The sequence below is a fragment of the Polyodon spathula genome, chromosome 16 (genome assembly GCF_017654505.1).
Source record: "Polyodon spathula isolate WHYD16114869_AA chromosome 16, ASM1765450v1, whole genome shotgun sequence".
In the NCBI taxonomy this organism is placed as follows: Eukaryota; Metazoa; Chordata; class Actinopteri; order Acipenseriformes; family Polyodontidae; genus Polyodon; species Polyodon spathula.
In genome coordinates, this window is record NC_054549.1 from 7,162,681 (window position 1) to 7,175,349 (window position 12,669).

The 12,669-nt window shown below is 41.2% G+C and overlaps 1 protein-coding gene across 2 annotated transcripts; it reads left to right on the top strand.

Moving 5' to 3' along the window:
* The first annotated feature begins 3,937 nt into the window (after positions 1-3,937).
* LOC121328540 (matrix metalloproteinase-23-like) lies at positions 3,938-11,045 on the top strand. 2 transcript variants are annotated; one of them, XM_041273252.1, is made up of 8 exons: positions 3,938-4,330; positions 7,005-7,140; positions 7,478-7,617; positions 8,012-8,179; positions 8,859-9,023; positions 9,326-9,436; positions 9,894-10,020; positions 10,359-11,045. In XM_041273252.1, the coding sequence occupies exons 1-8, from the start codon at positions 4,258-4,260 to the stop codon at positions 10,531-10,533; spliced, it is 1,095 nt and encodes a 364-aa protein (XP_041129186.1). In that variant the 5' UTR covers positions 3,938-4,257; the 3' UTR covers positions 10,534-11,045. The 2 variants fall into 2 exon arrangements, with proteins under 2 accessions (XP_041129186.1, XP_041129185.1); XM_041273251.1 differs by having other exon boundaries at positions 3,940-4,330; positions 7,001-7,140.
* The last annotated feature ends 1,624 nt before the right edge of the window (positions 11,046-12,669 follow it).

Here is a 12,669-nt window from a genome sequence, read left to right on the forward strand (position 1 = left end):
ACTTACTGCCCAGGAACAAAAAAAAAATAATAATTGTTACACAGTGTTATCAAATTAGTCTTAGGGGAGCCCCGCTCCTTGGTAACAGCTAGAAGTGAATCACTTGGGTGAACCTCATTTTTGCAGTAGTACAAACCATGCTGTTTGACAGTCTGCGTTCTAGAAAGAAATGTGCGTGTAATTCCCCCTAGGAATGACTCTCTCTGCGATGGAAGCTGCAACCTCTTTGCTTACTAGGTTCAGCTTCCCTGATATCTGTAGGAACAAATTATCCCAGGTGACACAGAAAACATGATTGTGCAAGTTCAGCACACCCAAGGGAAGGCAGCAAGGGAAATCTATCCAGATTAAATCAGAAAACAAACATGTTATTTCAAGAGACAGCCGTTTATCAGTTAACAGGGAAGTATTGCAAAATACCGGTAAGTAAGGATTACTGCAATGTCAAAGAATAGAAAACCAGGGGCATATGTATGATGACTTAGAACTATTGTGCAAATACAGGACTGATTGAAAGGCAATGACTATTCACCCCCAGCAAACGAGTAGTAGATGGAAATGCATGATAAGAGCATCTGTCCTGGGCCTTAATTGATACAGACAATTGTGTTGGCATTGCTGCTTTGAGCTGGAATAAAAGCTGCAGCACTTATTGTCAACCTATTGAGGGATTTATACAGTCTCGAAAGTGTATGTAAAAATATGAGTTCAGCGTATAACAGCTTTCACAAATTACAGAGCAGGGACCAGACATGGGAACGTTGCCTAGGTGACGGGCAAAATGCAATATTCACAGTTGTTTGAGACACCATTGGGTAATTTTCAGAAATTAACTGGTCTATTGCCACATTCTTCTTTTTTTCCTTGTGCATCAAGTCTAGGCCCACATGGGCAATTTCTGCTCATTTTTAAAGGTACTGTTTTCCTACTCTGCATTTAATATGAGGATCATCTTGCACCTACTTCAGCGCCCTGTGTGTTAAATATTATGATATGATACATTTTAAAAGATTGCTTAGAACAGTTACCACGGTAATGTTGCTATGCTCTTGTTATGGTTATTTTATGCATTTTTAAATGTTATTTATTTTTTTAAACATATGCTTTACAATACCTCCCTGGGCTATACAGCGCTTATATTTGCTTTATTGCCCTTTGCCATGCTTTCACTATGGCACGCTTTTATAAGGCATGATATTTCTTAAAGGCATTTAAAGTTATCATTTAGACCATTGTCCTTTGTTGCTTTTTTGACTGACAAAACCATCTTCTATGTGTAATGTATACAGTACTGCTGAAAATGGATGGTGATCTTGCCATCCTCTTTCTTCACATCCTTTTTAGTATTTCCTGTGGCCAATGTGTTTTTACTGCCATCCTGTGGTGATAACCCTGTATTGCAGCACTCAACTGAACTGAAGCCAGATGTCATCCACATCCTGCCCCTAGGCCGCTAGAGAAGCACTTTGATTACAATGTACTACAGGGATCTCTGATTCACTGTCAAACACAAGCTAAGTTTGTTTTGAGGAGTACTTTCACCCGTGAACATATTTTCAAACAGGATAAATAGAGCAACTTAGACAAAATTACATTTGATAGCACCCAACTGGAGATTCTTGCAACTGCTGGTTAGTCGAGGCCAAGAGATTTCTGTTCTCTTTATGAACCATGTTGAAAAGTTATCTCCAATCTCAATCAGTCCGATACTGCACACTTAAAATGATAGTGTACATTCCCCCAGTATTCAATTTCTTATCTCTTTAATATCCTATTGCAAGTGTTATGAACGATTCTCTGTTGTTGTTGCTACTAATGTGTGCCATCTGTTAAGATTAACTGTTCCATAAAAAAACTTCTGAAAATACTCCCTAAGGCTGATGGTGGGGAAGCATATTAACGTTACCTTGTGCTCTGAAGGCCCACAGTAGAGGCACTGTGCATGGAACCCTGTGTAACACTGATGTGCTTCCCCAAGCTTAGATGATATAAACTATGCCTTTAATAGGACCAGAGATCAGGTTCACCGGAGCCTATGTTTAGTCAAGCCAGAGCTAGCTGACAAGCTCTAGTAGTGGTCTTGTGTACTGAAGGAGAGCAATCCTGCAATCAGAACAGGGTTCAGCTTTGTCTGGGTAATTGTTTTTCTTAATAGGTCAATCACTTCGCTCTGCTAAAAAAGCAAAGAAAGTTCAACCACAGACTTCTAGGACACTATTACTGTACCTGGACACATGACAAAAAGCTTGGTGAAGGATTTGCAAACTGGACATGAAGGGAATATTCTGTTTCGTTAGGAGAGGCAGCAGAGATCTCTCACTCATACTGTGCACAGGCAAAGGCATCTTTAAATTGCAATGCATATAAAAGCAATGCAGAATTCACTGTTAATATGAACTAAAAGCACCAACATGCCTCATCCAAGAGGTCACCAGGTCATTCTTCTAGTCTGTTGAGAGACTGGGCCAAGCTATAGACCATGCGTCACTGCAAGAGATCATCCTGACACAGAAAAACAGCACATCTGCTTTCCTCTGCCCGGGATTCCACCACTGCTAGGCTTCAGACATTATTAAACTGAAAGCAGAAAGATGGCATTTTAAACATTAGCAACAGCAACGAAAAAAATAAGCAAGCCACAGCTGCCAAGCAAGACAGATCAAAGCTGTGAAGAGTTTTCTGAGCGCCCTAGTTTAGCTTGCCTTGTAGAGGAGTCCTGTAACATCCTGATGAGACCAAGTGCTTTGTTCTGAGTGGAGAGCAACTGAATCAACTGCCATCCCAACACAATTCCCAATTAAGGGGCTTCCCTGTTTGCTGCTTCAGTGAAAACCTTTGCAGTTACAAAATACAATTCAAATACAAAAATAACATTTGTGGATAGAAACGCACCAATTGTTCTGTAACTAATAAAATACAGAAGAAAAACATACAGTTCACAAGCCTGAATGAATACTGGTCACTAGCGCATACTATGTAATTAACTTGGGAGTAATTGAAGTTTTACAGTATTGGTTTCCTAGTATTCATGTTGAGAAAGTCAATGTTTGTTTAGTGCAAAGAACTAAATTACAGGAAGAAACAAACTCATCAGGAGTGCCTGCCAAGAAGCCCGGGGGAAGGAAGTCCTTGTCTATCTTTAAGATCCTATGGCTGCATTAGTGACAATGAGACTGCTTTCAAAGCAGACAGCCACTGCAGGAGAAATGCACAATCTCCTGATCAGTTGCCTCGAGTATTGAACCTGTATGCGCTCCAAAAAGATTTGAAATGAATACTCATTTGTATCTGCTGAGGTCGACGGTGATAGACTGGATTGGATCACTGTTTAGAACATCTAGTGTGATGTGAATCTCAAATTCTATTCAACATGCCAGAGGCACTGCCAAAGCCGTTGCCATGGTTTCTGTTTTTACTGGCACGCTTAATTAAACCGTGGTTTATACTGTCAAAAAAAAAAAAGTAAAATAGTTCAGTATTGTGGTACAATATTTAACTGTGTACATTACAAAAAAAAAAAAAAAAAAACATGCACTAAACTGAAGTGTTATTGTCTGTTTGTTTAAATTCAGCTGTTGGTTTTACATTATCACCTGAACACACGTAATATTAACAATACGATTCATAAATAAGGCACTCCAGTATTAATAATGTGTGCACAGCCGGTTGAAAAATGCTTGCATTATTTGTAGTGTAACAGCAGTTTTCTCTAATTCGGGTTTTATTGCTGCAGATTTTAACACCGCGTGATTTTAATAAAACGTTCTGTTGGCTAAAATTGTCTTTTTTAAAAATGTGTACTTTCTCCGTAACAGTCGTAATAATTTGACAGCAGCAGATTTAATCTGCACTGGAGAGACTGCAATTAATCCAGAAACTGGGTTCGGTTCCAGTTCATTCCAGCTGGTTTCCTTTATCGTTCACTTTGACAACGGCTGAACCCCATATAAGTAATGTGAAACCGTCTGGCAAACTTCAGTCAGTAAAGCGCTGCAGACACAAGTTATAAACAAATAAAACTTATGCGGCCTGAAACTATTATAATATAGCTTTTCGAATAGAACTGTTGCAAGCAGCGGTCTGCATCAACCATGCAAACGGTTTCACGGTTCTAAATGGTGGATATATAAGGTTTTTTTTTTTGTTCTTCTTTTACCAGGGAGAATACCCGGGCGTTCTCCGACTCATTGCAGAGATGGAGTGTACTTTATATAACGCAAATCGAGAAGGCAGCTCCCAGGTTCTGCATTTCGCTGTATGTGTTCTGTCGGTGGCGGCTATGTTTGCAGGGCTGCAGGACACCTCGGCATTCCCCGCCAGGAGATTTCAGGTAGGTTGAAGTGCACGCATTCTTTTTGATAATAGGTGCAGGTGTAGCTATACAAAAATATCTATATACGCATGCTTGCTTTGGCAAACACCGGCTTGCATTTTGGTATTTAGGGTTACACAATGAAACATGTCTTTACCAATATCGTTTGGAAAGTGAATGCTGCTACAACCCGTCGTTTTAAATTGTTTTATATACTTTAAGATGGACAAAGAGAAGAAGATGGGAAACCTTTTATTGGACTGACTAAACAATAATTAATCACAGGCTTTCAAGACCTCAAAGGTCTCTTCTTCAGGTAAAAGTAGGAAAGAGAGATTGATATCACTTCTCTTTGTCTATCATACCTGGACTGAAACAGCTACCATTTCATCTATACACTTGTAAAAATATTAATTACTTTATCCCCATACACTACCCTGTGCATATAGCAATGTAGGTCAACTGTAATATATTTTTTTCAGTAACATGATTGCAGGTTCTTTCTTTTTCCATAGACATTGTCCAGGATAAGCAAATGGATAATTGGGAGGTATTTTCAGGATATTTAACCCTGTGTAATACAAATGACTCACCTGCAGGAGGTGCTGTTTCCGCGTTGCATTATTTGCAAGCCCATACTGGGGCTGATGCAGGTGGCCAATATTTACACTATTAACACACTACCTGTCATTGCTGGCTCCCAGTCCAGCAATGCAAGCAGCTATTTAGCTGAGAGACTGCCCACCCACCCGGCTTGGGGAGAGAGGCGTTTGTCTTGTTACGTGCTTTGCTGAGAAAGCAGAGGCACAGAACTTCATCTGAAACCCTGCCACATGTGCAGACTATACCAGGGATTCACATGAACCCCACAGTACATCTGGTAAAATACACAGACCTTTTGTATTAATAAAAATACAACGCAGTGAAAATCTGAAATGCGAATTTCACAGCATAACAAAACATACATGGCGTCTGTATTTGCAGGACACAGATTCACCTGCTGCTTCTGTGTTTGCTGTGCGAATAAATGGCTATTTAGGTGAAAGCCTGCATTGCAATTTGCTGTCATTTGAGACACAAACCCAGATGTTGGCTGCATAGTGTTAATCCCAGAAGGAAAACCATTCCAGTTAGAAGGCAGCCTCTCGTCTGCTCATCTTGAAGGATGCACACCTTTTCCTTTTCAGTTTGTATCCTGAGGAAGTGACTGCCTGGTCCAGCTAAGTTTAGGGTTACGTTAATGATACATGTCAAAAGGCCCTCAGTCCTAATTCAGATCTGTATTCCATACCTGCGTGGCAGGGAATGCGCTCCCAGCTCTCCTTAATAAAAAAAAGAATTGTTATGAGAAGCACAATGAATCTCTCCTGTTTTCCAGCCAGAGGATCGGTGGGTTCTCAGGGCTTGGCAGCATCCCTTAAGTGTTCCCTGAAAGAACTGGAAGCATCTTAGGAAGGCAGACTATAGACCTGAAAAACAATAACTGAACAGCAATATTTCCAGGGTGCCTGTTAATCAAATAATAATAATAAAATTTTGTGATTCTCAATACCAGACCGTAATAAGATTTTCCATTCTTAACCTCTCTACTTTGCACTATAAGTGAATTTCCAATCCATAATACTGATTCTAATTAAAAATACGTTATGATCTAATTATAAAAAGCATTCTAACAAGGATGGGACAGAATGGAATGAAGTCTGCACAAGTGTGTGCTTCATATTGTAGGTCTTTTTTTGTGGTCCCTGTGATGACAAAGTTGATTCATGTGTCAGGAAACATTCCAGATGCATTAGCTGCGAGTTCCTCAGAAATGGCTGAGGAGGAGGGACCGACCGCTACTCTGTATGCTTGGTCAATGGGTTGTATTGTAAATGTTGTGTTCTCTCTTGGGCCCTCGCTCAACTGCTGTAATGCTAAGATTAATAAATAAAGCACAGGAAACAAAGCCACTGCTTTAATTACCACCTTCCCCAGAGTATTCCCCTGCATCCTTTTTGAAATGGCCTTCTTTGAAAGTATTTCTGTGGTCTGGCATGCCATTTGAGTACCAAGCTTTTGCTGTGCTTTGGCTGTCTTGCGACAAAACAAGATGTAACCTCAAAGAGGAATCTTCTGGCAAAATGACTGTACATACATGCATAATCTTATAAATAGTCAAACAATTGCAACAAACAATTAAACTTCTTATTTTTGGAAATATTTGGATATTAAACCTTCACCTACTAGTAGCTTTAAGTGTCTTTTTTCAATAACCTTGTTTTAAACATGATTTCAAAGTATTGTTTAGGTGGACTGGCACTTACTGTATGCAGACAACTGGGCGCTGAGCTAGTCCTGTTCAGTTCAGTCTCTGGGACGCTCTTGGGCACAGCCTGCCCCTCCCCTCCTGGTTTCTAGAACAACAGGAAATGAGTGGAGTCAGTACACAGTTCAGCTGTGCAGTGGTGAGGGGAGTGAACATGTTTGTGGTGATATCAACCAAACAGATTTGATATGAAACAGGCTGGATTCATCTCTGTTAAACTGCAGAGTATCTCTGTCATGGGGCGCTCACAGTTTTTTTATACTTTAACAAGGCGTTTACTTGCAGTTTCATTTGACAGAGTATTTCCCGGTTTCCTGTTGGCATCCACTCGTGCTGTACAGTCCAGATAAATAACACATGCTGTTCTTTTCTTGTCCAAGGAAGAAGCTCAAACCTCCAGTGTCTTAGTAATTGGCATCCGAAAGGAAGCCAGCTCCCAGCTACTGCATCTCTCACGGAAGAAACGCTACACCCTCACCCCCGGGATGTACAAGTGGGACAAATTCAAACTCACGTACAAGTAGGGACCTACTGCCTCTCTGAATCCCTGTGCATGGCCACAAGCTGTACTCTCTATATCACTCCAACAGCCCTTTAGACTTTTGCATCCCAGGCATTTTCATCAACTGGGTGATGGAATCATGAGTCCCATAATTAGGTGACTAATTCCAACAACCAGGACATCACACACAAAGAATGCTTCTTCTAGAATCTTATTTTTAAAACACCACGTCCTGCTCACGTACGCTAGGATTTCCCATTAAACTCCCTACAGATGAGTGCAAAACCCTTGAGCCAAAAGTGTACATCCAGTCTCAGCTTTAACTTAAGAAGCACTGCCATTTCCTCACTGACAGGCTGCTGTCGTTCCCGCGGAACCTGATGAACGAGAGCGACACACGGAAGGGCATGGCAGCTGCATTCGCCATGTGGAGTGACGTCTCTCCCTTCAGCTTCAGGGAAGTGCCGGACGATCAGGAGGCGGATATTAAAATAGGTAGCGTTTTTTCAACTCCCGCTCTGTACTTTGCAACCCTTCGTCAGAGAATACTTTCCTGGGCAGGGCGGGGCGGTTGTTATATTAGGAGTCCTGCCAAGCCACGCTCTAATGGGGGTACCTACTTAAATATATTTTCTGAGATGCATCTACATTTGAGAAATCTTGTTGTGGAAGACACTGTGCAGTCGCCTCTAAATCAGACAAACCACTGGGCAGTCCTGATTTAGATGACATAGATCTTTATCATGCACAGGCTTGGTGCAGATTTGGGTTGCAGGTATGATAAAGGGTGGGAACAAAGACCAGTTTCTAATTCCAGTAGGCACTGCTGTCACCCAGTTTTACACACAGCCCTACAGTCCGATATTTTTCCCTTGTGTGTCCACTGCAGGGTTCTACCCCATTAACCACACAGACTGCCTGCAGTCGTACCTGCATCAGTGCTTCGATGGCATCACCGGGGAGCTTGCACACGCCTTCTTCCCCCAGACCGGCGAGATCCACTTCGACGACAGCGAGTACTGGGTCCTGGGAAACATGCGCTTCAGCTGGAAAAAGGGTAAACCGAGCCTCTGCCGTGGCAACCTGTAAACAAAAACCAAACCAACACGGCAGCAAGGCTCCAGCGGGCTGGTACAAAACAGCAGGAGTGGGATTAGACTGTTGTCGTTGTTAAAAAGATTTATTTTTAACTGTTTGCTGTGATTCTTAGGGTTTCATGCCAATTCACTATCCCGAAGAGTAATACCCAAGTACCAATTCAATTTGGTAAGAGCAGGAACCAGTTGGTTAGTTATTACTATGTTATTACTTGGTTATGGATTTACCCTGTAATCTAATTGGACATCCAAACAAAATACAGTTATAAGTATACAGTAAGATTACCTGACTCGCATGTTCTTATAACACTGCACGCCTTTAGTCTATTGTTTAATAATGATCTCCTAATGTTTAACATTCTTTATAACACGTCTATTGATTGTTTATAACGGGTGCCTATGTTAACGCGTCAACAAAAAAGCATATATGGCAGACAACAGGCTTTTAACCAAACTGCAACAATTCTAGAATCTAAAGTATTAAAACACCCACTAGCATATCCCACGGACACTACAAGCTAGCAGTGTTAATGTTACTACCCCAAGTTGGTTATAGATTGAGAGGAAGCTGTCCCATCTGTGCTGGATAGGAGGCAAGCTACTCTACCGTGTTGCGATCGGCTATGGTTATGTTGGCAGGGGTGTGGCTCACAGACGTGGTTCACGTGGCGGCCCACGAGATTGGCCACGCCCTGGGGCTGATGCACTCCCTCAACCCCATGGCCATTATGCACCTCAACGCCACTCTGACCGGGAGGAAGGATATCTCTCAGGACGATGTCTGGGGTCTGCACCGGCTCTATGGTAAGGAAGGCTGGAAGCAGCTGTCAATGAACCACTAGATTTGTTTACTGGGCAGAGGTGTATTGGCTTGTACACCTTTGAGTGTAACACTTAAGTTTAGAGATCCACTTGAAGTGATTGCAGTGTCTGGAAAATGAACTATTGCTTTGCTGTAGGATGAAGGTTGCAGGGTTATGCTGGAGTCTAATGCAGTTTATATCTGAAAGCTCAATGCTGGCGTCTAATGCAGTTTATATCTGAAAGCTCAATGCTGGTGTCTAATGCAGTGTATCTCTGAACGCTCAATTCTCAACCCCTTCCAGGTTGTTTGGATAGGTTGTTTATCTGTCCCTCCTGGGCCCGGAAAGGCTACTGCAACTCAAAAAAACAGCTAATGAAAAAACACTGTCCTTCCAGCTGTGACTTCTGCCATGGTAAGAAAAAAAAAAAAAAACACTTTCAAAACAGGGTATTTGTGGCTACTTAGTCCAGCAGACAAACACAGCGTTCTCTTCTCTGAGGTCAGTATACTCCACATACACAGCTTCAGTAAATGAGGTTTTGAAATTACTACTTAATGCAGTTTATAATCAAAGGGCTAGACTCCTCTAAGTCAAACTCCTAATTCCCTACCCTGGAATCTGTACATCACTCCCAATTAGAAAAACTGTTTTTGATAAGCGGGTACAAACGCTTGAATCCTAAATAAGTTGTGACTTGGCGGGCTAAAATAAAAAGTTCTGTTCCAGATTTTATTTATTTGTGAAACTGGGTCATGTAAATATTTCACAGATCTAAAAGACAAAACCAACACCTTTGAAGGTGGCCTGGCTCTAGATTAGATTAAGGGAAAGTGATGGAATTAAACAGCATGCTCATTTCTCTGTACAGACTTCCCCTTCCCCACCGCAGCTCCAACCTCCATCCCTCCCAGGACAAAAAACAAACTCGTCCTCGAAGGAAAGAAACTCACCTTCCGCTGCGGGAAAAAGATTGCTGCGAAGAAAGGAAAAGTTTAGTACGTTTCTTTTTATTATTTCATTTTTTTTGACTGGAGAACGAGAGCTTGTCAATACTGTGAAAATGAAATGTTTGGTGCAGGTTTCCCAGTAACTACTATTTAAAAAAAAAAAAAAAAAAAAAAAAAAAAACTTAGTTTCCCTGCCACAAAAATACAAAAGCTCTCTTACTCACTGTTCCATTATTAGAACTGACACCCTGCATTACCAAGCTCTGCAGAGACCCAGTAAGGAATAACTTCATATGCACGCTGTATTGCAGTACCACCAGAAAATGCCACAATCAAACAGTGTTCTTCCAAATCAGACATTCAGGTTTTGTTTCTTTACCTTCCAGCTGGTATAAAGACGGGGAGCTGCTGGAGAACTCCTACCCAGGTTACATCTCTCTGAAAGACGACCACCTTAGCATCGTTGCCAACGGCATCAACGAGGGCACGTACACCTGCATAGTCAAGAAGCACAACAAGGTCCTGACCACATACACCTGGAGGGTTCGAGTTCGCTTCTAACAAGACATTCTCAACTTCTAATGGGGAGGGGAAGGGGTAGACGGGAATTATGAAAACGAATGTAACGCACACGTCACACTGGCAACGATGCTTTGTGTTAAGAATTAGTGACTTCCAAAGAAGTGCTGTTCAGCTCCCTCTGTGGTTAAAATGGGGTCAGATTCGACAAGAATAAAAGTCGACTGCTATACAGTATGAAAAAAAGTAGTGTGATATTAATGCTAGGTGTCTGTACATCTGGGATTAACAGCCTTTACAGTCTGCAGCAGTCTGTTGATCTACCAAACAGATGCTGCCCATGCTTCATCTCACGCTGCCAACTGTAAAAACCGAGTGCCAGTTTCTGGGCACTAAAACAAATAAAGTGTTCATACAGGGCTCTGGACAGCCCACCTGAACTTATTCCAAAACAGACCTGTCACAGCTCCGAGACACATCCGTTAGGGATGTGGGTATACCCCATATGCTTAAGCAACGTGGAGCAAATACATTCGAAAATACATTTCTGCAGCCATTGAGTCACACCCAGACAGGTCCTGTACATTCAGAACCAACCCAACCTAGAAGAGATTAGTTTCAGAGCAGTAAAGCTCCACCAATATCCACACTTTATCACAATTTTGTTTTAATTATACCAGTTGTCCTGATATTATCAAAGTTGACGCCAGAAAACGAGAGTACAGTACAGTTAAAGACTAAGTGTAGAGCAGATTTCAGTAAAGCAAGAAAAAAAGATTTCTCTATTTAAATCTCACTTATTGCATGTCTTAATCTTTGCCCTTAAACTGCTACACATTAGGTTAGACACCATTTCTTCCAATCTCACACTTCATTGATTTCTGGCATGGAAATGAACATCTGGAAACAGGATAAAATATAGTAAATCCTAGCACTGTCGAGTTTAACTAAGAAAATGCAAAAAATAAATGGCGACGGATAATTCCTGGCACAATATTGCAAATATAAAAGCATTTCCTTCACACTGGAAACTACAGCAAAGCACGGCACCCTCTTTCCATTTACAAAGTGCTGTTGAGGGATGGAAGTCTCATCCTAAACATTTGTGCTGACACGAAACGATTCCAAGGACACATTTATAAACAGTACAATAGTGTGTTCCACAGAAGGATTTTTTTTTTTGCTTTCCCTGGGCTGGTAAAAGCCACTTTTGTTTTAGAAACTCACTCAGAACTCACAACAGAAGTGTATGGATAGCACAGTAAAATGTGTCAATCTGACTTTAGTTGGAACTACCTTGTGAAGATTTGCTGCAATCTAGTTTCTGCTACATTCTCAGGGCTTGAAATCTGGACTGGCTTTACACCCACTGCTAAGTTTCAGAACTACCATCAATGAAGTATATCATTTAAATGATCAGGATACAGCAGTGCGAGCAGCTGAATGCATTCTTCATTTCTTAAAAGCTGCTTGAACAATTTGTGAACCTACAGAATCTACTGAGTCTTGCTCATGATGCGACACAGGCAATCAGAGTACGCAACAAAGGGTTAAACACGAACAGCTTGCTGCTTCAGGGTTTTACACTCTTGCTACACACTAGCCAGGATTCCAATAATTTAAAAATGTGTTGATTACATCTGACACCCTTCTATTCTTTTCAAACGACAAAGCAGCCAGTCCTCCTTGGTCAATGTTCATGCTGTTTTTAAATTTGCTATTTAAAAAAAAAAAAAAAAAAAAAAAAAGTCTCTGCATCCCTTTCCAAATGCAAAGTTTTGGGACTATGAAATCAAAAGAACAAAACCCTTTTCATTATGGCTGCTTTCACCTCTCTCGGTGACTTAATTCAGAGTTAAAAAAAGAAAGCAGACCTCAATAATTAACAGCTGACAAAGCAAGGGACTTCCTGACCCACAGCAGCAAGTTATGATTCCTTGCAAATAGCAAACTGGCAGCGTTCTGAAGTGAGGATTAGCAATCCAAGCGAAGCTGGTGACCCAATTGTTAAAAAGCATGTTTTAGAAGTTCTAGCTTCATTATAGGACTTCTTTAGTCAAAAGAACACTTGTACGGTTACATGCAGCAAGCCAACAAACAATGCAGGGCTCTATTGCTTCAGGTCATAGAACTGAGAAGAGAAAGAAACACAGTATATATTGATCTTAAATTACCTGA

Coding starts and splice junctions, on each gene's coding strand:
- LOC121328540 (XM_041273251.1), top strand. CDS start 4,196: ATGGAGTGTACTTTATATAACGCAAATCGAGAAGGCAGCTCCCAGGTT. Junction 4,331..7,000: donor TCCCCGCCAGGAGATTTCAG/GTAGGTTGAAGT, acceptor TTCTTGTCCAAG/GAAGAAGCTCAAACCTCCAG. Junction 7,618..8,011: donor GGAGGCGGATATTAAAATAG/GTAGCGTTTTTT, acceptor TGTCCACTGCAG/GGTTCTACCCCATTAACCAC.